The sequence below is a fragment of the Zootoca vivipara genome, chromosome Z1, assembly GCF_965207765.1.
Source record: "Zootoca vivipara chromosome Z1, rZooViv2.hap1.1, whole genome shotgun sequence".
NCBI lineage: Eukaryota > Metazoa > Chordata > Lepidosauria > Squamata > Lacertidae > Zootoca > Zootoca vivipara.
In genome coordinates, this window is record NC_142583.1 from 71109846 (window position 1) to 71136505 (window position 26660).

General features: G+C 47.0%; 1 protein-coding gene across 3 annotated transcripts in view; it reads right to left on the reverse strand.

Moving 5' to 3' along the window:
• The window catches only part of ADAM33 (ADAM metallopeptidase domain 33), a 98312-nt gene that overhangs the window by 32519 nt on the left and 39133 nt on the right, over nucleotides 1-26660 (reverse strand). For 2 of the 3 annotated variants that reach the window (XM_060278329.2, XM_088660672.1), the window contains exons 4-11: nucleotides 20054-20132; nucleotides 18127-18203; nucleotides 10131-10320; nucleotides 9341-9406; nucleotides 7558-7629; nucleotides 5922-6088; nucleotides 3939-4023; nucleotides 1883-2025 (exon numbers count right to left, since the gene is read on the reverse strand). In XM_060278329.2, the coding sequence (XP_060134312.2) occupies nucleotides 1883-2025; nucleotides 3939-4023; nucleotides 5922-6088; nucleotides 7558-7629; nucleotides 9341-9406; nucleotides 10131-10320; nucleotides 18127-18203; nucleotides 20054-20132 (879 nt within the window). The remainder of the gene's footprint in view (nucleotides 1-1882; nucleotides 2026-3938; nucleotides 4024-5921; nucleotides 6089-7557; nucleotides 7630-9340; nucleotides 9407-10130; nucleotides 10321-18126; nucleotides 18204-20053; nucleotides 20133-26660) is intronic. The other variant, XM_060278330.2, reaches the window with a different exon arrangement.

Below are 26660 nucleotides of genomic sequence, written 5' to 3' on the forward strand. Positions count from 1 at the left end.
TGGCACACACTCAATTTGCCTCCCTCCCTCTTGCCATTGTACAAATCTGTCTCCATTTTTGCATCCCTGCTGCTGAAAGAAAACCGGCTTTGTTAACCAGGGTGGGTTAACAATCAATCCCTCTGGGAATTGTAGCTCTGCGAGGGGAATAGGGGGGTCTTCTAAAAACTCTCAGCACTCTTAACAAACTATAGCTCCCAGTGGGGCGGAAGCAATGGCTGTTTAAAGTAGGTACCAGCGCTTTAAACGTATGGCCTGAATGTGAAGGAAGGAAGGAAGGAAGGAAGGAAGGAAGGAAGGAAGGAAGGAAGGAAGGAAGGAAGGAAGGAAGGAAGGAAGGAATGGCGGGCGAAACTGTTTGAATATCTTGAATTAGAAAAAATGACTGAGACAAAGGCTTGATATATCTTGCTTTGCATGTCATGCATCTATCTCATATATTGGTTTCACCTTTTAAGTTGTGTTACTGAAATAAATGCACTTTTTCATGATATTCTAATTTTCCAAATTTCACCTGTATCTATTGCCCAGTGTGTCATTGAGGCTTTGACTAGCTCGTCTTTGGTTTTCCTGCCCCAAAGCTTCTTACTCCGTTATTAGCCTTCACCGAAGTGAAGAATGTTAGAGTTGCTGGAACTTTTTAGCTACCAAAGCTTCTTTTTCTTTAACTCTGTTGATAGAGTCTGTTCCTGTGAAGAAACTGGAGTCCAACCAGTGAAACAGGAAGAACTCTAGCTAGCAACCCGTCGGACGGACGAGGACAACTGAGGAACTTTGCTTTAAACATCATATCCATGAGCGTTCATTGTACAATCACCTAACACTATATAGGATTTTAAAGCGAACTTTTGCACTTTAAGAGTGGAAAGTGGATTAATCCGTTCCAGATGGTCCGCAGAGTACTTAAACTGAAGCGTACTTAACCTGAAGCGAACTTTCCCATTGAAGGTAATGGAAAGTGGATTAATCCATTCCAGACGGGTCCGCGGAGAACTCAACCTGAAGCGTACTTAACCCGAAGTATGAGTGTAATTGGTTCTGGAAGTCCGTACTTAACCTGAAGCGTACTTAACCTGAAGCAAACTTTCCCATTGAAAGTAATGGAAAGTGGATTAATCCGTTCCAGACGGTCCGCAGAGTACTTAAACTGAAGCGTACTTAACCCAAAGTATGAGTGTAATTGGTTCTGGAAGTCCGTACTTAACCTGAAGCGTACTTAACCTGAAGCAAACTTTCCCATTGAAAGTAATGGAAAGTGGATTAATCCGTTCCAGACGGGTCTGCGGAGTACTTAAACTGAAAATACTCAAACTGAAGCGTACCATGTTTCTCATATTATAAGACGTGTCTTATATTTATTTTTTCCTCAAAAAAACACACTATGGCTTATTTTCAAGGGATGTATTATTTTTTTCCTCCTCCTCCTGCCGCGGCCGGCATTGCTGCTGCGCCTATCACTATGTCTTATTTTCGGGGTATGGCTTATATTCCTTGAATGCTTAAAAATCCTGCTATGGCTTATTTTATGGGTATGTCTTAAAATATGAGAAACAGGGTACTTAAACCAAGGTATAATAATAATAATAATAATAATAATAATAATAATAATAATAATAATATGTATTATTTATACCCCGCCCATCTGGCTGGGTTTCTGGGCGGCTTACAACAGAAAAATGAAATAAAACAATTAAACATTAAAAGCCTCCCTAAACAGGGCTGCCTTCAGTATGACTGTACTTGGAATGTATGCCACAGGCTATAGGCATTTAAGTGATTTTTGTTAGCTCCTGTTATTTTCGGTTATATTTTTGGGACAATATATTTCATATTTTTCACAGTTCTTCACGGTTTTTTTGTGCATTTTCTATTTGGTTCTTACCCTGTAGCAGCAGCCATGACGCAGCCGCCCTGGGACGCCGTGGCCTCGACGCAGCATCCCTCGGGGTCGTGGCTCATGCCAAAGTTGTGGCCGATTTCGTGGGCCATTGTGGCGGCGGCTCCAATGGGCAGCTCCGAGTGGTCCTGGGGCAGAGGATTGCGGTCATCATTTACGTTATCATCATCACCAAATTCATTCCCTGCCCTCCGCCAGGAGGTCCCAGGGCTGCGACAATTCAATCACAACTAAAACAGGTTGCAATCCCAGGAATTGGTGGGTGGGGGGGGTCCCCGGAAAACACACAACGAGGGGAAAGAGTCAGGCTTCCTCAACCTCGGCCCTCCAGATGTTTTGAGACTACAATTCCCAGCACCCCTGACCACTGGTCCTGCTAGCTAGGGATCATGGGAGTTGTAGGCCAAAAACACCTGGAGGGTCGAGGTTGAGGAAACCTGGGAAAGAGGTATGTCTTCATAAGATAATATATCTTTATTGTCATTGTCCCCTTGCGGGAACAACAAAATTACTCTTTTTTTCCCCAGCAGGCTTGATGAGGCCCTAAGCTACGGAAGGTAATGGGGCCCTTTGTATGTCCAGCTGTCCTTTGTCAACAACAAATTGTCACTGTTTTTTGTGTTGCATATACAGGTATAAGGTAAAGGGACCCCTGACCATTAGGTCCAGTCGTGACCGACTCTGGGGTTGCGGCGCTCATCTCGCGTTATTGGCCGAGGGAGCCGGCGTACAGCTTCCGGGTCATGTGGCCAGCATGACAAAGCCGCTTTCTGGCAAACCAGAGCAGTGCACGGAAATGCCGTTTACCTTCCCACTGTACTGGTACCTATTTATCTACTTGCACTTTGACGTCCTTTTCGAACTGCTAGGTTGGCAGGAGCTGGGACCAAGCAACGGGAGCTCACCCCATCGCGGGGATTCGAACCGCCAACCTTCCAATCGGCAAGCCCTAGGCTCTGTGGTTTAACCCACAGCGCCACCCACGTCCCTAAGTGTTGAATATATGCTATATCTAAAGCCATTTGCCCATGTTGCCATGAAATCAGTCCATGGCACCTTGAATGCAGGCACCCTATATATAGAAAGGAGCAAACCAGTGATATTTTAGGGAGCAGGCTAGCAGGCAGGGCCCATGACTTACATCACAGGAGCCTACACAACACAAAACACTGTTGCTGTATATAGGTTTTATTTTATTTGTTTTTGATCTTATATTTTGGAAGTGTACATTTTTCATTTAAATTTTTTGGGTGGCCCCAAGAGAGTGGGGCCCTAAGCTATAGCTTGTTTAGCTTATACGTAAATCCGGCACTGGTCTTCAGCATTTGCCGAAAGCTGTGCAGCGAAGGAGCTGGGGGGGGGGAGATCCAGGGGAAACCTCTTCAGGCTAAAGGAGAGGAGGGCATAATAGAATCATAGATTGGTACCCCCAAGGGTCATCCAGTCCAACCCCCTGAAATGCTGCCAAAACCAGGGCCACATCTCAGGGGCTCAGGTTTGGCCGCAAGAACCCCTTTCAGACAAGCCAAACCAAATCTACCCTGTTCCTACCGCCTAAAACCCAATGATCCTTGTCGATATGTTCAGCGGACTCTCCTCCATTGGCGGTTTTTAAGCAGATGCTGGATGGGTTCTTTAGCTTTCATTCTTGCATTGAAAGGGGTTGGTCTAGATGAGCCGTGCGGGTCCCTTCCAACCCTACAGTTCAAATATTCCCCCATATCTGGGGCCTTTTCCCTGCAGATTTGGGGTGGGAAATCCCAACACGCCAAGACCGGAGACTAACTGAGGTTGCACCCGGCAGAACCCAACTCTTCCTCCCCCCCCCCTTCCTTCTTGATGCCGGGAAGAAAGAGGATCATTTTGTGCAATCAAAGGAGATGCCCTCCTGGCGCTTGGGTTGCCCTCCTGGCGCTTGGGACTACAACTCCCATCAGCCCCAGGCAGCTGGTGGGAGTTGTAGTCCAAAACAGCAACCAGGTTGCAGAAGACAGCTCTAGCTAGCAAGAGGAAGATCGAGGAGCAGCGATCTTGTCCTTACCATGCTCACCCCGCCAGAGTTTTCCGCAGTGCACATGCCCTCCAGTGGCGCCATTCCAATAGTGGTTCCAACAAAAGTCATCCCGCTGTGAAAACAGGCAAGGGAAGGTGGGAAACAGAGGAAAGAGACCATGGTTACGGGTAGAGATGTAAAATTTTCGGAAACTTTGAAGCCATGGGGGGGAAACGTCCCCCCCCCCGTTTTTCCCCCAGAAAAAAATGGAAACTTTGGGGAAATTGGGAGAAAGTTCAGTGTGGAGTAGTTTTACAAATTGCATGAAACACAGTGTATGTCAAAGTATTGTGCTTGCAATAAAACAGGTAACAACCCCCCTTTCCCTCAAAAGCAGCAAAAAAAGCAAGAAACCATCAACATAAATAAATAATCAGATTTGTCCCTTAGCACCAACGGCAAATAAAGTTAAGGTCCACCTCAATATTTAAGCTCCATAGATGGTCTACCCTTTGAGTAGAGCTTTAAAAACAACAACAGAAGACACAACATATACATGCAGTTTATTCTATCTCATTTTCTGAAGTACTGCTATCATTTTCCATTTCTTCTTTTTCTTCCTCTTTGTCATTTTTCTCATGGGCCTCTAAAAAACGGCTTTGGGAGAACCTAGCAGTTCAAAAGCATACCAGTGCAAGTAGATAAATAGGTACCCCTGCGGTGGGAAGGTAAACGGCGTTTCTGTGCGCTGCTCTGGTTTCCGTCACGGTGTCCCGTTGCACCAGAAGCAGTTTAGTCCTGCTGGCCACATGACCCAAGATGTCTGTGGATATATGCCGGCTCCCTCGGCCTGAAAGCAAGATCAACGCCGCAACCACATAGTCACCTTTGACTGGACTTAACCATCCAGGGGTCCTTTACCTATTCCACTTTAAATGTCAAGATTCCACCCCCCCTGCCAAAAAAAACCTGGGAAGTGCTATCTGTTAACGATGCTGAGAATTGTTAGGAGACCTCTCCTATCACCCTGTTGTTGTTTAGTCGTTTAGTCGTGTCCGACTCTTTGTGACCCCATGGACCATAGCACGCCAGGCACTCCTGTCTTGCACTGCCTCCCGCAGTTTAGTCAGACTCATGTTGGTAGCTTCGAGAACACTGTCCAACCATCTCGTCCTCTGTCGTCCCCTTCTCCTTGTGCCCCGAATCTTTCCCAACATCAGGGTCTTTTCCAGGGAGTCTTCAGGATCTGTCCTTCTAGTGAGCACTCAGGGCTGATTTCCTTCTATCACCCTGGTAAAAGGTAAAGGTAAAGGGACCCCTGACCATTAGGTCCAGTCGTGACCGACTCTGGGGTTGCGCACTCATCTCGCATTATTGGCCGAGGGAGCCGGCGTATAGCTTCCAGGTCATGTGGCCAGAATGACAAAGCCGCTTCTGGCAAACCAGAGCAGCACATGGAAACGCCGTTTACCTTCCCGCTGTAACGGTCCCTATTTATCTACTTGCATTTTGATGTGCTTTCGAACTGCTAGGTTGGCAGGAGCTGGGACCAAGCAACGGGAGCTCACCCCGTCACAGGGATTCGAACCGCCGACCTTCTGATCAGCAAGCCCTAGGCTCAGTGGTTTAACCACAGCGCCACCTGGGTCCCCTTCTATCACCCTGACAAAACTACAATTACCAGAGTTCTCTGGGAAGAAGGGATGGTTTGAATCTGTGGTGTGGATGTGTCTCTGAGCCCATTTTCCACCTTAGTTTGCTAAGGGTGCCGGGCAGTTGTAGATCCACGAGTGTTAAGCTATGGTTCCCAGGATGAATGGGAAAATGCGGCTGGAAAACTGCATTGCAAAATTCAGATAAGCGCGAATTCCGAAGGTTAGCTGCGTTTTGGTTCACATACCGGTTTGAAAAGTAAAAATAATAATAATGGGTGGATCATTTCATTAAAATGCAGAGGAAATGCCCCCCCCCACAACCTGCCCCCTAGCATGAGCCACCTTATCGATGGCTGCTTCTGAAACGACGACTCACGTCAGCAGCTGGGCATTGTCGTGCTTCTTGCGAGCCTTCAGAGTCTTTTTCCACTGCAGGAAGGACATGAGCGAGGCGTGAGCATCGCTGCTCAAGCTGCACTGGTCCCTCTCGGTCCACACCTCAAGGCCGATCAGGGCCACTTTGATATTCAGGGACCTGTAAAACTGGGGAAGAGGAGCAGGAAGAGAGGAGGAGGGTTAATAATAATAATAATAATAATAATAATAATAATAATGGACCCATAGTTCACCTGCAAGATCACCTTGCCCACTTGACTACTTCGATCTGTGGAGCTGGCCCTGTTACAGGTGGCAGATAATACCCCACCCCGCATTTGTAAGAAATCAATCTTTCACCTCTGGAACTCCCCGCCTATTGAGGCAATTTCACTGTACACTTTTCGGCACCTGCTAAAAGCATCTTTGTTTCTCAGGCAAGCCTCCCTGGACATTATTGGTGTTGCTGTGTATTAAATGTGTATACCATCCTTCGTTCGAGGATTACAGGGCGGTTAACCCCGTAAAAATGCAATATATATTTTAAAACCAAGAACAAACCAATAAAACCCCCCACACACACACACACAAACACATTTAGAAGGTTGGCGTATGTTTTAATCTGCTTTTAGTTTATTGCGGATTCTGTCTTTTGAGCGTTTTTAAAAGTTCGTAGAGTTTGAAGGGACCACTGGGGTCATCTAGTCCAACCCCCTGCAATGCAGGAATCTTTTGTCCATTGTGGGGCTCGAACCCATAACCTTGAGGTTAAGAGTCTCATACTCTAACTGACAGAAATCCTAGCTTCCAGTTGGCTTTATTGGCTTATTCTCTTTGTAAGCTGCTTGGAGGGTTTTGCTTTTTGAAATCGAGAGGTGTATAACTTTTACGAAATAAATAAGCGTGCTGTTAGCCCCAAACACTGTTAAGTCAGGCATGTGGATGCTATGGTCCTCCTGGTCCATTAGGGCAAGTGGGGCCCTGCCCCACTCATCTCAGTGCGCCAGCCCCACCTCCTTAACTTTTCATTTACATCCAGCCCAGAGGGTGGGCCCTGACTGCCAGCTTCCCCTTCCTTAGTCTCTGCACTGGCCTTGTAGAACTCAGCCCAGAGCAAAAGGACAAAACCAGAATTACTTGGCTCGGGCTCTTGTTTCTCTGGCGCCACCTAGTGTCGAACTCCCTGCCTCCTGCCCTACCAGGTCTGATTTGCACCAGCCACCACTGCTGTGGACTACCACTCCCAGCTGACCTGACCACCGCTCCCTGTTCACTGTTGAGGCTGATGGGAGTTGTAGTGCAAAACACCCGGAGGGCACGCAGCTTGGTCTGAGCTGACTTATAGCACCTCTTCCGGTTTCAGAATGGAGTCTTCCTCGATTAGCTCGGCTGGTAAGAGTGTGGTGCTGGTAACGCCAAGGTTATGGCCTGATCCAGTTCAAATCATAGGAATGCTGCAATGCAAGAATATGCAGCTGTCGCTTCCAGGGATCGAACCTGCAACCTTGGCGTTGTCAGGACCATGCTTTAACCAACAGAAACTATCCAGCTCCAGGGCTCTTTTTATGGGCTTATGTCCTTGATGTTCAGAATAGGTAGCTGTGGATAAGCCAAGGATAGTCTTGCTGAGCGATTACCTTGTCTACGTAATTCGCAATCTCCAAGATCCGTTGCTTGGTGTGCCCCAGATTTTGCTTTTGGGATGCAAACTGGGAAGGAGACAGTGGAAGAGAAGGGGGAAAGGGGGGGAAAGAGGGGCAAAGGAAGAAATTTAGGGACATTTATTAAGCCAAAACTAACACACACTGCTAGATGCTCTTTGAAGAACTGCTTCCCCCACGATGCACGGAATATGTGAGAATGACTGCGCTTAAATTCAGAAGGATCCATCCTCATTCTAGACCAGCAAATCCCAAACTTTATCACACACACACCCCTGCCCCACCTTTGGTTCCTTAAACTCATCCCCAGTTCCCCCTACCCTAGAAGAAACATTATTCAGAATAGCAGTTTGCACGACCCGGTAAGAATTATTATTATATTTGTATACCCCCCTTCATCTGCAGACCTCAAGGTGGTTCACAACATAAAAATACAATGTAAAAACACAAAATACACAATGAAAACAAGAACGATACAATACAATACAATAACCTCCCCTTCCTTGGATGAAAGGCAGTATATAGATAACAACAACAGCAACAGCAACAGCAGCAGCAACAACAACAACAGCAACAACACAGTCAAAGCATTCCCCCAAGAATAATCCTGGATACAATAAAATTCAAAATTCAATTTTAAAATCCATAACACACTTTTAAAATTCAAAGCAGTCACAACTGATTCACATTTAGATTCAGAATCTAATTTACACCAATCACATTAACTCATTCAACAAATTCGATCTAGTGACACCAGCTTTTCTCATAGCTCCAGTGTCCCTCCCCACCACCCCCTTGCCTCTTAGCACCCCCCTAGGGAATCCCACTGCCCCATGGGGCGGGGAAGTACCGCCCACTTTGGGAACGACCGTTCCAGACCACCCTTCATCTGCCTGGTGCTTTCCTGGTGTAGTTCTGGACTACAACTCTCATCATCTCCAGCCATCGCTGATGGGAGCTGGTAGCCCAAAACATCTGGCAGGGACCAGGTTGGCGAAGGTCGACGTCAACAACAGCAGAAGATTTGCAGAGTCCTGGTGTTTCTCCAAGCACAGAATCATAGAATCATAGAGTTGGAAGAGACCACAAGGGCCATCCAGTCCAACCCCTTGTCGAGCAGGAAACACCATCAAAGCATTCTTGACATATGCCTGTCAAGCCTCTGCTTAAAGACCTCCAAAGAAGGAGACTCCACCACACTCCTTGGTAGCAAATTCCACTGCCGAACAGCTCTTACTGTCAGGAAGTTCCTCCTCATGTTTAGGTGGAATCTTCTTTCTTGTAGTTTGAATCCATTGCTCCGTGTCCGCTTCTCTGGAGCAGCAGAAAACAACCTTTCTCCCTCCTCTATATGACATCCTTTTATATATTTGAACATGGCCAGCATATCACCCCTTAACCTTCTCTTCTCCAGGCTAAACATACCCAGCTCCCTAAGCCGTTCCTCATAAGGCATCGTTTCCAGGCCTTTGACCATTTTGGTTGCCCTCTTCTGGAAGGAGAGCAGGGCTCCTGCTCAATCCTGTGCCCTCTCTCAGGGGAAAGTCACTCTCTCCAGCGGAAAGCTGGAAAATGCATTTGTGGACCCTCATATCTTGCCACTTCTCATCAAGTCAGGCTAAGGGCACACAGGTTGGCAAGATCTGGGCTGCTGGGAAGGTGGGCTTTGGGGTCTCTGCATGGCTGGACCACTCAGTTCACAGAGGAATTGTATGAAACCCTCTTTGTACCCCTGCCACCTGACAGCAAAAATTCTCACCAGGGTGTAGTCTGCAACAATGAAGAGCTCCATGTATTTCAGGGTCCTCCAGGCATCTCTCCTTTTCTGAAAGACAAATTTGCTCAGTGTCACCAGGAAGGAAGGAAGGAAGGAAGGAAGGAAGGAAGGAAGGAAGGAAGGAAGGAAGGAGGGAGGGAGGGAGGGAGGGAGGGAGGGAGGGAGGGAGGGAGGGAGGGAGGGAGGAAGGAAGGAAGGAAGGAAGGAAGGAAGGAAGGAAGGAAGGAAGGAAGGAAGGAAGGAAGGAAGGAAGGAAGGAAGGAAGGAAGGAAGACCAACTATGGCAGTGATCCTCGCCAGGGCCAGATTAAGACCTTTAGAGGCCCCAAGCACTGAAAAGATTTTGGTGTCCTCAGATATGTCTCATTCAAAATATAAACAATAAACTGTAAAATAAAATTTTATTTTTCAAAATCTACTGTACAATGGAAAATAATGTTCATTTTGGTATAGGTGGATTTCGGTGGTGCTAACCTAAATTTCTGGTATAGGGCTGAATCATTTCCATGAATTACTGGCACAGCCTGGATGCGACTCGTGACCCGGGTACCAGACCAGGGTTCAAATCCCCACTCAGCCACAAAGCTCGGTGGGCAACCTTGGCCAGCCACTGCCTCTCAGTCTGACCTACCTCAAAGGGTTGTTGTGGGGTGGGAGAGAGCCAGGGAACGCCACCTTGAGCTCCTTGCCGGAAAGGTGAGATGAACAAAAAATCTGTTAGCTTCCAAATCTGGGATTCCGCCCTGTCCCCTTATCGTGCACAAAGGCTTACCCGCTGATGTGCAGCCGGTTTGAAGGACCGGGCGATATCGGCCACGCTGCTTTGCATCTGGTCACCGTGCCCACAGGTCCCGCCTTTGATTGGCAGGTGTTCTGCCCTATAGACGACGTGAGGCTCAGACTCCGGGCTCGCTGGGGGTTTCAGGTAGTAGCTGTCATTGTGGCTGAGCGTGATTAGGCCACTGGTGGAAGAACAAAAGAGCGTGATTGGAACAACAGCCGCAATCTTTAACGAAGAGTGGGGGGGATTTATAATTTATCTTGGAGACCACTGTAAGCAGATGAATATAATAATAATAATAATAATAATAATAATAATAATAATAATAATAATAATAATTTATTATTTATACCCTGCCCATCTGGCTGGGTTTCGCCAGCCACTCTGGGTGGCTTCCAACAGAAAAATAAAACACAGTAATCTATTAAACATTAAAAGTCTCCCTGAACAGGGCTGCCTTCAGATGTCTTCTAAAAGTCAGGTAGTTGTTATTCCCTTTGATATCTGTTGGGAGGGCGTTCCACAGGGCAGGCACCACCACCGAGAAGGCCCTCTGCCTGGTTCCCTGCAACTTGGCTTCTCGCAATGAGGGAACCGCCAGAAGGCCCTCGGTGCTGGACCTCAGTGTCCGGGCAGAATGATGGAGGTGGAGACGCACCTTCAGGTATACTGGACCGAGGCCATTTAGGGCTTTAAAGGTCAGCACCAACACTTTGAATTGTGCTCGGAAACGTACTGAAAACATTAGCAGGGTTGCAGTAACACTTGTAATGTAGCAAATACTATGAAGATAATGGAGTAATATAAAAGATGTACTACTGAATAATATGCAGTTGAAAAGAGTAGGACCCGTGGAGGGGAAGGTGGGAAGTCCAGAGATTTGGAGGAATCTGTAAAGATGGATGTCTACGGTTGTATTGTTATAATTTTATACTTGTAAAACCAAAGAAAAATTATTTCAATTCAAAACCATCATCATCTCACGACGACAGGAAACCTGCTGTGGCTGCTGCTATTATTATTATTATTATTATTATTATTATTATTATTATTATTATTCACCTGTTTAGGGAAGTTTTTAATGTTTGATGTTTTTTCGTGTTTTTAATATTCTGTTGGGAAACCCAGCCAGATGGGCAGGGTATAAAATTTTTTTATTATTATTATTATTATTATTATTATTATTATTATTATTATTATTATTCACCACCCACCCCTCACCCTAAGGACTCTGGGCAGGTTACAACATTAAAACACAATATTAAAAACAGTTTAAAGAAAAGGACAACAGCCGTGATTGCGATAGAAACGTCACAATGTGACTTGTGCAGGTCTTATGCAACACCTATGAACAGGGCCGCTTCTGCATACCTTTTTTTTTTTAAGTATTTGTATTGATTTTCTGACCATTACATAGGGGGGGGGGGACAACAAGCAAAAAGAAAAATACAAAAAGAAAGAACAATTAAGAACATAAAAAGAAAAAGAAAAAGAAAGTACATCAAAACTTATTCACGTTTGGGGAACCATGTTCTTACACTTTAACGATATAATACCCCTTAGCCAAATTTTGCTCCCCTATAGTTCCTTTATACTGTTGACTTCCTCCTTCCCCCCCTTCCACGTTTCTATTTATAGCTAATATGGCACTCTCTAATTCATTCCTCCATTCTTCATTCTAGTTCACTCATTACATATACTATTCCAGTCCTGTTTTTAGACGCAAACATAAAATAATTAAAAAATCTCCTTGGAGTTTGAAATCTATAATAACTATTTATCATACAATCATTTCCTTCCTTTGTTTAACTTCTTGCCTCTTCAGCCTCATATACTTCCCCCTCCCTTATGCTGGTTCTGCATATCTAGGTGCACATGGAGCAAGGCATATAGATAAACAGGTCCAAAGTTGCTAAGGGCTTTATATATGAATTGTAAAACCTTTAACTCGGCTCAGTAGCAGATGGGCAATCGGTGCAGACCTCCGAGTACGGGGTGTGTGTGTGTGTGTTATGCTGCCGAGGTCTCCCTCCTGTCAGCAATTGTGCTGCAACATCCTGCCCTGGCTGCAGCTTCCGGATCAGGCGCGAGGGAAGCCCCACGCAGAGCGCATTGCAGTAATCCAGTGAGGGACATAACAAGAACCACGTTGAGGTTGCGGCTTCTTTTACAATCAAACAATTTTATTACATAAATAAATGAAATAAAATGGGCCCCGCCAGATCAGGCCAACCAGGACGGGAAGCCAGAAAGCAGGACCTGAACGCAACCTGTGCCCCCTTGTTTTTCCGGCATTGCAGGGGGTTGGACTAGATGACCTTTGGGTTCCTGTCCAACTCTTCAATTCTATGGCAGGTGCCCAGAAAAAAATGGATGGTATTTTTGTTCCAATGTGGGCTTTCCCAGTTGGGTGAAGGGGTCTCTGCCATTGTATTTTGCATTGTTTCTGTTTTAAATATATATGCTGGGTTTTCTGCGTGTGTGTTTTAAGTGTTCTCTGTCGCTTTTCTTGCGCATCCCCTTGAAATGGTTGTGTGGAAAGCAGTAATAAGCGGATGGCGGGTGATAATGACGCGGATAATAGTGGAAAAACAACTTCGCCAGTAGCCGCTTTCTCAAGCAATCATTTCCTCCAGCCTGCCAGGTCACCTGTGTATTTAAACAGGAGATGCCCGCAAACCTGGAGCTTTCACCATTGCAAAGCAAACCCTGCGTGATTCGAAATTTTGCTGGAGGAGGTGGCAGGAGAAAAAAACTAAAGGACGGGACTCAAACCTGGGGAGGCTCAGGAGCAAAACGCTCCACTCAGCCATGAAGCTGAAGGCAAACGATGTTGCCCAGTCCCCACATCTCAGCCAAGTCCACCTTGCAGGGCTGTTGTGAGCCACACCAGAGCCAGGGCTGGTGTTTCTGGGGTGATAGGTCGAGACAAAGCAAACAATGAATAAATTCACCCAGCCTCCACATTCCAGTGCTAAAAACTCTGTTTCTCCCAAACTATGTTGTTCTGGCTTTCCACAATTACTCCAGGGGAAAGGAATGTCTGTGCTTCTGTTGTGGCTGGTCTGAGCTTACAACTCTGCAAGCCGGATGGGGAAGGGGGGGGTGCAAGATTGCCGAAGATCCCTCAGAGATTTGGTCCGCCCCAGGGCTCCCTCTTCCCACGCAAACACCCCAGAATAGGAGGCTGTTCCATGAGTGCAGTATTGTATCAGCCTTGATTTACAGCCTCTCAGGGGATGGCTCTACCTGTTCTTGGCTCTGGCGCCCCCTACTGCTGGTTCTCCACGCCTCTTGCCCAACCGGTCTCAATGGGCCCCAGGCCCCGCCTATGCGCCATGATCGCATTGCCCCAGTTCAACTCTAGATGGCGATGTTGAAGCTGTGCTCACAAACCTCCAAGGAAGGAGAGCCCACAACCCTCCGAGGTTGTCCGTTCCGCACTCAAGCAGTGTCGCAGAGGCAACAAGCTAACCCTCTCCCCTCCATCCCACGGACCCGATCTAAATTGCCACAAAGACCCTTCTGGTTTTTGAGAAAGAAAAATAGATGGGGAGAGACGTACCCGGAGTTCTCCTCCCACCAACATGGCACATGTAATGCCTGCAAATTGAGACCAGGAACTCTTTGAAAACCCCAATCCTACAACACGGTAGAAAGAAAGAAAGAAAGAAAGAAAGAAAGAAAGAAAGAAAGAAAGAAAGAAAGAAAGAAAGAAAGAAAGAAAGAAAGAAAGAAAGAAAGAAAGAAAGACCCCTGTTGGGGTGAGGAAACGGACGAAAATCCCCCAGCTTGTGTTTTTGCTAGGAGATAAATCAAAAGCAGTGTTGGCCAAACTTGAGTCTCCTGCTGTTTTGGGACTACAATTCCCATCATCCCTGACCACTGGTCCTGTTAGCTAGGGATCATGGGAGTTGTAGGCCAAAACATCTGGAGGGCCGCAGTTTGGGGATGCCTGGCTTAAGTAAAGAGATTCAAACAAATTTACCAAACTTGAGTCTCCTGCTGTTTTGGGACTACAATTCCCATCATCCCTGACCACTGGTCCTGTTAGCTAGGGATGATGGGAGTTGTAGTCCAAAAACAGCTGGAGGGCCAAGTCTGGCCAACACTGATCTAAAGAATCTCAGGCATTTTTTAAACATTTAGAAACAAGAAGGGTCGGGTGGAAAATCAGGGAGCTTTGCAACGATCTGCAATGCAGCTAGAGAACAAGCACGTGAACTGGTTGCAGGTTCGATCCCGGAATGGGACAGCGGCATATTCCTGCATTGCAGGGGGGGTGGGACCTAGCTGATTCTCAGGATCCCTTTCCAGCCCTACAATTCTATGATTGAAGAAAGGACAGACAGACAGGACACAAGAAGGTGCCTTATAGTGAGTCAGGACCCATTTGACTGAGTCATTTGAGTACACTGACTTGCAGCAGCTCTCCCAGCCCTGTTTGGCAGCAGGAATTGAACCCGAGACCTTCTGCAGGAAAAGCGGGATCTCTGCAAGAAATGGGATCTGCAAGAGATTAGACCACCCTCCCAGTTCAGCTGCACCCCATGTGAGAAGGACACAGGGCGACTCTCCAGCTAGCGCCAGTCATCTGAGTGTCCGCCGACATCCTGACTCGAGAAGGAGTTTAGTGTATGTGTAAGAGAGCGTGCCTGCATAGCTGAGAGATGACCTCACCCGCTGGCATTCCTAAAGATGCCGCTCAGCCCAAGGAGTTATTTTGAGTCACAGAATCCTAGAGTCGTGGAGTTGGCAGGGACACTCAACGGTCATCTAGCCCAACCCCCTTAAAATGCAGGGATCTCGGCTCAAGCATCCATGACGGGTGGCCATCCAACCTCTGCTTCGAAACCTCCAAGGAAGGAGAGTTCGCCATCTCCCAAGAGAGACCGTTCCCCTCTCAAACAGCTCTTCCTGATATTCAGTCGGAATCTCCTTCCCCTCTTCACTTCCTCCCCCTCCCCCTTGGCCTTCAGCTCTCGCAATTTTTCCACAGCCAGAAGAATTGTTGTTGACAGCATCCGCAGGGCCTCTGGGGAGTTAGTTGTAGGGAGGGAAGATACGGCTCCTTGAGGTCATAGCGCATGGCAATTCTCCCAGTGGGAAGGTTTGGGCTGCCATTAAGCAAGATGTGCTCTATCAGGGCTGGGACACCTCAGGCCTGGGGGTCAAATGCAGCCTCCCTCTCAGGCCCTCGAGATGCTCCCCACCAAAAAACACTGTGCCTCGGGGCTACACCCCTCGCCAGCGTTGCTGTGCATCCTTCCCAAGCACTTTGGCCCGGCTGGAACGCAGAATCACAGAACTGGAAAGTCGGAAGGGACCCTCAAGGGTCATCTAGCCCAACTCCTGCAATGCAGGGGTCCTGCCCACAGCCGTCCCTGGGTGGACTCGAACCACCAGCATTCCTGGTTAACAGCCAGACACTCTGACCCACTGCGCCACAGAGACCTCAAACTATGTTTTCCTGGATGGAGAAGTATTTGTAGTTTTGTGGCTTCGTTTTACGTGTTTTGTAGTCTCCTTTTTGTAATTTTCTGCTGCAAACTGCCCCGGCATCTTCAGAGGAAGGGCGATTTACAAATTAAATAAATAAATAAATAAATAAATAAATAAATAAATAAATAAATAAAGGCAGGGGGTCAGACTAGATGTCCCTGGGGGGTCCCTTCCAGCTCTCTTATTCTATGTGGCCCTTTACTTTTGCATTGCTGGAATCACAGCCTGCCGGACGGAGGGACCAGACACACCGATTGCTCCGCCCACTTTTGTGTCTGGCCACGCCCACCAGCACATTTCCACCACCCTGGAATGGGAATGCGGCCCTCGGGGTGTGTGAAAAAGGTTGCTTTTTAAATTTATCGCACAATACTGTACTGGAAGCAATTTAAAAGGACTTGCAGTCCTAAAAACAAGGCGAGCCAGGGCAAAGGGGTGAATCTTCAGCATCCTCCAGAAGCTGTGCGATGAAGGTGCCAGGTATTTCCTCCTTTCACCTGTGGAAAGGTGTTCCACAGGTCAGGGGCCACCACAGAGAAGGCCCTCTCCCACGGGGCTCTGCTTGGGCTTCAGAGAGTGAAGGAACTACCAAGACCCACCATCACCCCCCTGCCCATCTCCATTTCAGGCACAGAATGACTCTGTGCGATTGTTCAACTGGCTTTCATGAGATAAAGTTTAATTGCCTGATCGCCTTGGGCCTAATCCCATTGCTCTCTAGATAACATTCCAAAGACCCTTGTCAAAAGCCACTTGAGGTCATTTCGTTCCTCCATCGGGGTTTAGGCAAGGGGAAAAGTCACCATGGGATTTTCCCCAAACCAGCCAGGATCCAAACACATACCCCCACCCTGTGGTACCAGTTTGGTGAGAAAACGGTTTATATGACCTTATTTTGCAAATCACTTCCCATAAAACACCCCAATGCAAAAGCTTTTGACTGTGTCAGCCATAGCAAACTATGGCAAGTTCTTAAAGAAATGGGAGTGCCTGATCACCTCATCTGTCTCCTGAGAAATCTCTATGTGGGACAAGAAGCTACAGTTAGAACTGGATATGGAACAACTGATTGGTTCAAAATTGGGAAAGGAGTACGACAAGGCTGTATATTGTCTCCCTGCTTATTTAACTTATATGCAGAATTCATAGTGCAAAAGGCTGGACTAGATGAATCCCAAGCCGGAATTAAGATTGCCGGAAGAAATATCAACAACCTCAGATATGCTGATGAAACAACCTTGATGGCAGAAAGCGAGGAGGAATTAAAGAACCTTTTAATGAGGGTGAAAGAGGAGAGTGCAAAGTATGGTCTGAAGCTCAACATCAAAAAAACCAAGATCATGGCCACTGGTCCCATCACCTCCTGGCAAATAGAAGGGGAAGAAATGGAGGCAGTGAGAGATTTTACTTTCTTGGGCTCCTTGATCACTGCAGATGGTGACAGCAGTCACGAAATTAAAAGACGCCTGCTTCTTGGGAGAAAAGCAATGACAAACCTAGACAACATCTTAAAAAGCAGAGACATTACCTTGCCAACAAAGGTCCGTATAGTTAAAGCTATGGTTTTCCCAGTAGTGATGTATGGAAGTGAGAGCTGGACCATAAAGAAGGCTTTGCTGAAGAATTGATGCTTTTGAATTATGGTGCTGGAGGAGACTCTTGAGAGTCCCATGGACTGCAAGAAGATCAAACCTATCCATTCTGAAGGAAATCAGCCCTGAGTGCTCACTGGAAGGACAGATCCTGAAGCTGAGGCTCCAATACTTTGGCCACCTCATGAGAAGAGAAGACTCCCTGGAAAAGACCCTGATGTTGGGAAAGATAGAGGGCACTAGGAGAAGGGGACGACAGAGGATGAGATGGTTGGACAGTGTTCTCGAAGCTACGAACATGAGTCTGACCAAACTGCAGGAGGCAGTGCAAGACATGAGTGCCTGGTGTGCTATGGTCCATGGGATAACGAAGAGTCGGACACGACTAAATGACTAAACAACAACAAAATAAATGTAATTAATGAATACATGGTGATAGCTCAGTTGATTAGAGTGCCAAGTTTGCAGGTTCGATTCCCGCATGGAACAACTGCATATTCCTCCTGCATTGCTGGGGGTTGGACTGGATGACCCTCAGGGTCCCTTCCAACTTCACAATTCTATTATATTTTAAGGCAAAACTACCATGGCGAAGAAGTCTTTAAATCCGCCCCCGCGCCCCCCCCCAAAAAAATGAATACAATCTTCAGGGGCCATTTTCACATCAACAGACAAACAAAATTCAACCAGGCCAAAGATTCCAGATAAACGCTAGACACAATCGCTGGTCAGTTCCAAGACTGATATGGTGGGAGAACAAGGAAGCTCTGTCTAAGTTGCCTGGAAGTATTTAGGTATATCAGCAATGTCCATAAGTATGGTAAGAAGCAGCCGTTCTCACAGGGAGGGCCAGTGACTATTAGAACCCAGTCTCCCTGCATCACTTTTCTTACCTGATTCCAGAGCAGGTACTGAGGACCACCCAGGAGCCTTCGTACCCTCGGACGTGGCCATGGTAGTAGCAGTGTTCCTGGAATCAGAGGGAATAGATGGGAATTGTTGGTTAGGCTGGTTGTTTTCTGCAGGGAAAATTGTGCGGATTTTATACACTAATCTGAGAAATTTATTGTCATTATTATTATTTCCACTTTCTCGCTTTTAATTGCAGGCTGAATATAAGCAGCCCCATTCTGCATGTGCTATGTGGGATTTTGCTGTATAGAGCTTCCAGGTTCAGGAGAAGTATACCTTTGAATACTAGTTTCTGCAGGGCAGCCTTTGCCAACCTGGCCCCCACCGGATGTTTGGGACTACAACTCCCATCATCTCTGAGCACTGGTCCTGCTAGCCAGGAACAACGGGAGCTGTAATCCAACAACATCTGAGGACCCTAGGTCTAAATATCTGCTCTAGACAGTGAACTTGTCATCCAGCGGGCATGCAAAACAGGACAAACACTCTTTCCCATCCATGTTTCCCAGCACTTACCAACAGCTGTCGTTATCAGGCTCTATTGGCCCTTGTCCAGCCCGTTACTGACCCCAGATCCCGAAATCATGCCATTAGGCCATGCTTCAGGACATTGTGTATTCTTACAGAGCATTAAAAATCAATAAATGATGGCAATGAGCAAATTAAGGGCCAACTAAGCCATGTTAAGTGGTCATGAAAAAATTATGATTGGTTTGCAGGATTAGTCATCCCAAAGCAATCTCTTAATTTACTCCAGTCTGGCGCATCTGTACCTTCACAAATAAACTCTCTTCACCCACCACTGAGATGGAGGGGCCATCCTAATTTCTGAGCTTTCCCCAGCAGCCAGCATGTTTATGAATTTTTCTCTGCAACCACAAGGACGAGAAACTTGAGACGAACAGCAGCTTGGAAAACACTGTTGCTGCCACACACTGGTGCACATCTCCCACTGTGAGAACAGGATGTTGGACTGGACAATCTACCGGCAGGATCCTGCAAGGCTTGTCTGCTGCCCTGCCCTGGACCAACCTTTGGGTGTGAGAAATAGAACTGCAAGGTATCTGGTTTCCAGCACAGTGATATATCACCAGCTAAACTGAAATAAGGATGGAACAATGTAGGGGCATCGGCCGGCTCCGCGGTTTTTCCCACATCGTGATTTTTGCCGGCGCCTCCTCTTGGGATTCGCTGCCCACTGCATGAGATTGTTTTGCCTCTCTGTTTTATGCTGGCATTTGTTTACTTACCACTCTTGTGGTTGTTGTTAAATTTACATACCGCCCTATACCTGGAAGTCTCAGGGTGGTTCACAGAATAAAATCAAAACATAAAGCCACAAAATGCATAATCAAAATAAAAACAACAACCCAATAACACACACACACACACACACACACACACACACACACACACAAAAACAACCCACATTTTAAATTGATCTTTGCTGTCCAGCTTTATCTTCTCTATCAGTTTGGCGGTTTCCTCCTCCTGGAAGCTCATGTTACTGTGTTTCAAGTTACAGGTAGGTAGCCGTGTTGGTCTGAGTCGAAGCAAAATAAAAAAATTCCTTCAGTAGCACCTTAAAGACCAACTAAGTTTTTATTTTGGTATGAGCTTTCGTGTGCATGCACACTTCGTCAGATACACAGATACACGATTGTATCTGTGTATCTGAAGAAGTGTGCATGCACACGAAAGCTCATACCAAAATAAAAACTTAGTTGGTCTTTAAGGTGCTACTGAAGGAATTTTTTTATTGTGTTTCAAGTGTTCCTCTTTGTAAGCCATCCAGAGAAGGCGGCCATTGGGTGGCCCATCAATGCACTTGATAAAGGAATTAAGCGCTGCCCTGCCGCTGCACCTCCCAACACTGCCAATTTCCCCAGCCTGACGCATCTTACTTACCGTGAGGTTGGGTGAGACAGTCATGAGCTGCCCCCCCGTTGCATAATGGGTCTCCGTATAATCTGGTGATAGCAGCCTGCTGGGAAAGAAAGGGGGAGTGAGCTCTTGGAAGAAACATCTGTGATGAAGTTCCTATCCATAACCTTTTATCATTACTCATGTTTCATGTCCTCTCCCCATGCATTTTAACATCTACATGAAGCCACTGGGAGAGATCATCAGGGGGTTTGGGCTGGGTGTCCATCGGTATGCGGACGATACCCAGCTCTACCTCTCTTTCAAATCAGAACCAGTGAAGGCGGTGACGGTCCTGTGTGAGTGTCTAGAGGTGGTTGGAGGATGGATGGCGGCTAACGGATTGAGGTTGAATCCTGACAAGACAGAAGTACTGTTCGTGGGGGACAGGAGGCGGGTGGGTGTGGGGGACTCCCTGGTTTTGAATGGGGTAACTGTGCCCCTGAAGGACCAGGTGCGCAGCCTGGGAGTCATTTTGGACTCACAGCTGTCCATGGAGGCGCAGGTCAATTCTGTGTCCAGGGCAGCTGTCTATCAGCTCCATCTGGTACACAGGCTGAGACCCTACCTGCCTGCAGACTGTCTCGCCAGAGTGGTGAGTGCTCTGGTTATCTCCCGCTTGGACTAGTGCAATGCGCTCTACGTGGGGCTACCTTTGAAAGTGACCCAGAAACTACAACTAATCCAGAATGCAGTAGCTAGACTGGTGACTGGGAGTGGCCACCAGGACCATATAACACCGGTCCTGAAAGACCTTCATTGGCTCCCAGGATTTTTCTGAGCACAATTCAAAGTGTTGGTGCTGACCTTTAAAGACCTAAATGGCCTTGGCCCAGTATACCTGAAGGAGCGTCTCCACCCCCATCGTTCAGACCGGACACTGAGGTCCAGCACCGAGGGCCTTCTGGCGGTTTCCTCACTGCAAGAAGCAAAGCTACAGGGAACCAGGCAGAGGGCCTTCTCAGTAGTGGCGCCCGCCCTGTGAAACGCCCTCCCAGCAGATGTTAAAGAGATAAACAACTACCGGTACCTGACATTTAGAAAACATCTGAAGGCAGCCCTGTTTAGGGAAGTTTTTAATGTGTGACATTTTAATGTATTTTAATCTTTGTTGGAAGCTGCCCAGAGTGGCTGGGGAAACCCAGCCAGATGGGCGGGGTACAAATAAATTATTATTATTATTATTATTATTATTATTATTATTATTATTATTATTATAAATTTGTAGAATTGGAAGGGACCCCAAGAGTCATCTAGCCCAACCACGCGCCCTGCAGGAATAAGGAAGCATCTCAAAGCATTGTCAACAGAATGCAACAGAAACTGTGTACAAAACCACTGCACATATAAAAAGAAAACAGTGGCAAATGCAAAAACAATGGCCCGCAGGGCAGTCTTGAGCAGGTCGTGCACCCTGGTTCTGAGGGGCGGAGATCGCTCCACGCCCCTGCCCTCGCAGGGCGCAGCATGGTTTCCGCACGGCAAAGCCGCACGCCACCCTGCCTACCAGCCCGGCGCCCTGGCGCACCGCGCCACCGGGGGTCTACCTAGAGCCGGCCCTGATGGCACGTATAAAACAATTTCAAATGAATTCAGGTATTGTTCAGCAAACAGACTGTGCACACAGGAACTCTCAGTTGCATTGAAACGGCATTTATTCCCCCCCCCCCAAAAAAATCCCACTTGACTCTGCCTGAAGTAAAGGATTTTTGCAGGTTTCTGAACCAAGGTCGCCACTAACAGAGAAGCTGCTCCATTTTCCTTGGATTCGAGAGACCAAGAATTCTTCCCACCCCCCAAACCCCACTGTCTCCAGAACAGAAAACACAACCAAAGGGGTCAGTTTAAGAACTGCCTTAAATGGAGCGATGTGGCAGTTTTCCCGCTAAGCCAGGCACCCGGGGAGTCGAAGAGGATCTCTCTCTGATGAATCACAATTCCCCCCCCCCCACCAAAAAAAAATACCACTGAGATTAACTCCTCGTGCCCCCCCCCCCTGGGTTCCTGTCTCAGGGCCAGACACAAGAAACGAGAGGGAGGATGATTTCATAGAGCAAAACTTTCCACATCCAGGCTTGTCCCATAGTCACTGATGTAGATCCTGGGTACTAATTTTGTTTTAAATAACTAAGGGATGATTCCTTTACCCCAGGAAAGCTGGTTTAAGTGATTTTCACAGATTAAGGAGGTGTGAGTAACGCCGGCTGATGTGGCACAATTCCGGACATCGCAGTCCCAGAACTTGGAGACAAGAGAGTCGCTCAGAGTAGGCAGGATGGGACCATTTGCCTGATTCACTGCAAGAGTCGGTCTGCAGAGGATCGGGTGCAGGAAGTGGTGTTTAGTGGTTAGAGTGTCAGAATATGCTGCGAAACCACCTCGAGATCTAAACAGTGGGTTACAAATGTAATAAATAGGAAAGGGAAATAAATAAACAGGACCTGGGAGAGACCAGGGTTCAAATTGCCGTGAAGCTCGCTGGGTGAACCTGGGGGTTCCTCCCTGACTCTCGGCCTCGCCTACCTCCCAGGGTTGTTGTGAGGATTAAGGGAGGAAGGGGAGAAAAAGGTTTGGCTACAAATGCAAAAAAAAGCAATCAATAAAACAATATTCCTTGGACTTTGAGCAAAACATACCCTGCCTCAACTCACTCCCCCTCACTTCTGAGATACCCCAGATATACACTTCCAAGCCTTTTAGCAGTCCAAGGGCCGCGTTGCCTGCTGGGCACCCTTTCAGGGGCCACATGCGAGTAATGGGCGTGGCCCATACCTGCCAAGTCTCCCGTTTTTCGCGGGAAACTCCCGTTTTTAAAGCCATTTCCCGCTGTTGTCCCGAATGTCGAAATATCCCATAATTCCCCCCGATTTTCAAAAATCGGGCAGAGCTGCACCGGAAGTCGCTTCTACGCATGTGCAGACATGCGTAGAAGCGACTTCCGGTGCCGCGCCGCTTCTGATCCCAGATTTTTCAATCCGGGAGTTGACGGGTATGGCATGGCCAGAGGGAAATTTGGGCAGTTCAATGAATTAAATTCAGTAGGTTAGTTTCCTCTCTCTCTCTCTCTCTCTCTCTCCTCTATCTAGACTACAACTCCCATCATTCCTAGCTAGCAGGACCAACCTATGCTGGGAGTGTCTGGCCAAAGAGGACACATTTATCCACATGTGGTGGCAATGTCAAGTCTCCCCCCCCCAAAATAAAATAAAATCTGGGGAATGGTCTATGACAAACTGAAGAGGATGTTATGGTGTTCCTTCCCCAAGAAACCAGAAGCCTTTTCTGCTAGCTATAATAGGACAGGAAATTCCAGATACAGTGGAACCTCGGTTTATGAACACCTCGGTTTATGAATTTTTGGTTTATGAACGCCGCGGACCCATCTGGAACAGATTAATCCACTTTCCATTACTTTCAATGGGAAAGTTCGCTTCAGTTTATGAACAGACTTCCGGAATCAATTGTGTTCATAAACCAAGGTACCACTGTAATGCAAAAAATATATTCCTTTACGAGACAGCAGCAGCAAGGATATTATATGCCAAAATGTGGAAAGAATGGGCAATCCCGACAAAAGACCAGTGGTTGCTTAAAAATAGAATATGTCAAACTTGCCACTATGACGTCTAAAATAAGAAACATAGAAAGACAGTGAGTGGGAACAACTAGAAGGGTATTTGAAACAAAGTGGTATAAACAATGCTTTTTCCTAATATATATATATATGTTTAGGGGTACTCTCATTTTCCTACTCATATTGAAATGCTGTACTGCCCCTCAATGTGACCAAATTTAGATTCACAAAATGTTTAGCGGTATGTGTACCCCTGCATACCCCGCCCCCGGGGGGGGGGGAAGCACTGGGTATAAATATAAACTTACAAGTAGGGATAAATCTGTGAGCACCAGCAAGCAAAATACAGAGTTAAGAATAGAGAGAGAAAGAGGGCAAGATAGGATGTCAAGGAAAGTTAGGTTGGGAAGTCCACATACGATCAGAAAGGAGGGGATAAATGCATGAAAACAAGTGTATCCAAGTGTAATCAAAAATGCATAAATAAAGTGAAATAAAATAAAAGGCAAATACACTCAAGAAGAGTGCAAAGAGAGGCGTGATGAGAATTCAATGGGCCAGACAGGGAGAAGCGGAGGGTAGTATTCAGAACTTCTGAAGAACATCTCTCTGCTTTCTGCAGCCGCCTCTTGGATTTCCACTTCTAGCCCCTAAATATCTAGGGCAAGCCCCAGAGAAACCATAAGAACATAAGGCCAGTGGCCCGTCTAGTCATAGAATCATAGTGCTGGAAGGGACCATGAGGGTCATCTAGTCCAGCCCCCTGCAATGCAGGAATCTTTCGCCCAACATGGGGCTCGAACCCATAGCCCTGAAATTAAGAGTTTCACCCTCTACCCACTGAGCTATCCCAGCATCCTGTTCTCACAATGGCCAACCAAATGCCAGTGCAAAACCCGCAAGCAGGATTCGAACACAAGAGCCCTCTCCACATCTGTGGCTCCAGGAACTGGCATTTGGAATTAACATTATGGATAATTAGCCACTGAACTACTCTCCCCTCCATGAATTTGTCCAAAGCTCTTTTAAAGCCACTCAAATTGGTGGACGTCCCTTCTTCCTGTGGCAGGGAGTTCCACAGTTTAACTATACGCTGTGCTCAATATCCCCACATTCAGCTTCATTGAATGTCCATGAGTTCTAGCATTGCGAGAGGGGGGATAAAAACTTTTCTCCGGCCACTTTAACAATTCCCAGCAGCTCGGCATCTCCCTTTATCAGCTCAAGTAGCCAAGTTGATCCCTTGAGCGCCTCTCCAAAGGGCCTGTTTTCTCCCACCACTGATGATCTGAAGGGAAAGTGGGGAGCCAGGCAGGGGAGAGAGAGAGAGACTCAGAATTCATCCCGGCCTCTGCTTTTGATTAATGCTCTTGTCTCCATTCCTGGCTTTTTATCATCCTCTCCAACATCAGGAAGTGATTTGTCAGCGGCAAAGCTGAGCTGGATGTCATTCTCTGAGCCTCCCAGCACGGCTGTTGAGAGACGGCGGACAGCTGTGGGAAAAAGGCAGCTACGGGATTCACTGCAACCTTTTTCTTTTCGGGGTGGGGGGCTGCCATGGGGCGGGCGGTGGGCGGGGGAGACCCAGCAGATAACAGCAGGGCCTGCTCTTTTTCCCAGGCTCTTTCGAGACGCAAAAGTCAAGATGGCTTTGCTCCGCAACGAGGGCTCCCAAGACAACCGGGGTGGGACTGGCGCTCCCTTTTCCGCAAGGAAAGGTTAAAGCGTTCGGGGGCTTTTCAGCTTAGCCGGAGGAAAGCCTTCCAAGGGGAAAGACATGAAAGAGACTTACAAATCTGAGCAGAGAAAATTTACTTTTCTTCCCCTCTCCAGGGCCAATAAAGGCAGGAAAAACCAAACAAAGTGTTTATTCATACAGTACCTCATTAACCTATAGGGCTGCCAGATTTCAAGAAGTAAAAAAACCAGGACACCCCAAAAATTGCTGAGCTCTTTTTTTAGGAAGACCCCCCCCCCAAACGCCCAAAAACGTGATTTTTCTTGCTTGAGATACAGGACAAAGCGCCTGGATTCCCCCGGACATCTTCTTCTTCTATTATTATTATTATTATTATTATTATTATTATTATTATTATCATTATTTCAACTTAAGTTGTTGCTGTTTAGTCGTTTAGTCATGTCTGAGTCTTCGTGACCCCATGGACCAGAGCACGCCAGGCACTCCTGTCTTGCACTGCCTCCCGCAGTTTGGTCAAGCTCATGTTCATAGCTTCAAGAACACTGTCCAACCATCTCGTCCTCTGTCGTCCCCTCTTCCTTGTGCCCTCCATCTTTCCCAACATCAGGGTCTTTTCCAGGGAGTCTTCTCTTCTCATGAGGTGGCCAAAGTCATGGAGCCTCAGCTTCACGATCTGTCCTTCCAGTGAGCACTCAGGGCTGATTTCCTTCAGAATGGATAGGTTTGATCTTCTTGCAGTCCATGGGACTCTCAAGAGTCTCCTCCACCACCATAATTCAAAAACATCAATTCTTCGGCGATCAGCCTTCTTTATGGTCCAGCTCTCACTTCCATACATCACTACTGGGAAAACCATAGCTTTAACTATACGGACCTTTGTCGGCAAGGTGATGTCTCTGCTTTTTAAGATGCTGTCTAGGTTTGTCATTGCTTTTCTCCCAAGAAGCAGGCGTCTTTTAATTTCATGACTGCTGTCACCATCTGCAGTGATCAAGGAGCCCAAGAAAGTAAAATCTCTCACTGCATCCATTTCTTCCCCTTTCATTTGCCAGGAGGTGATGGGACCAGTGGCCATGATCGTGGTTTTTTTTGATGTTGAGCTTCAGACCATATTTTGCGCTCTCCTCTTTCACCCTCATTAAAAGGTTCTTTAATTCCTCCTCACTTTCTGCCATCAAGGTTGTGTCATCTGCATATCTGAGGTTGTTGATATTTCTTCCGGAAATCTTAATTCCGGCTTGGGATTCAAGACCACAACACATAAAATCAAACCAAGAGCAGTAACCCAATACCCGCCCCCAAAAGAGCCACATTCTAAA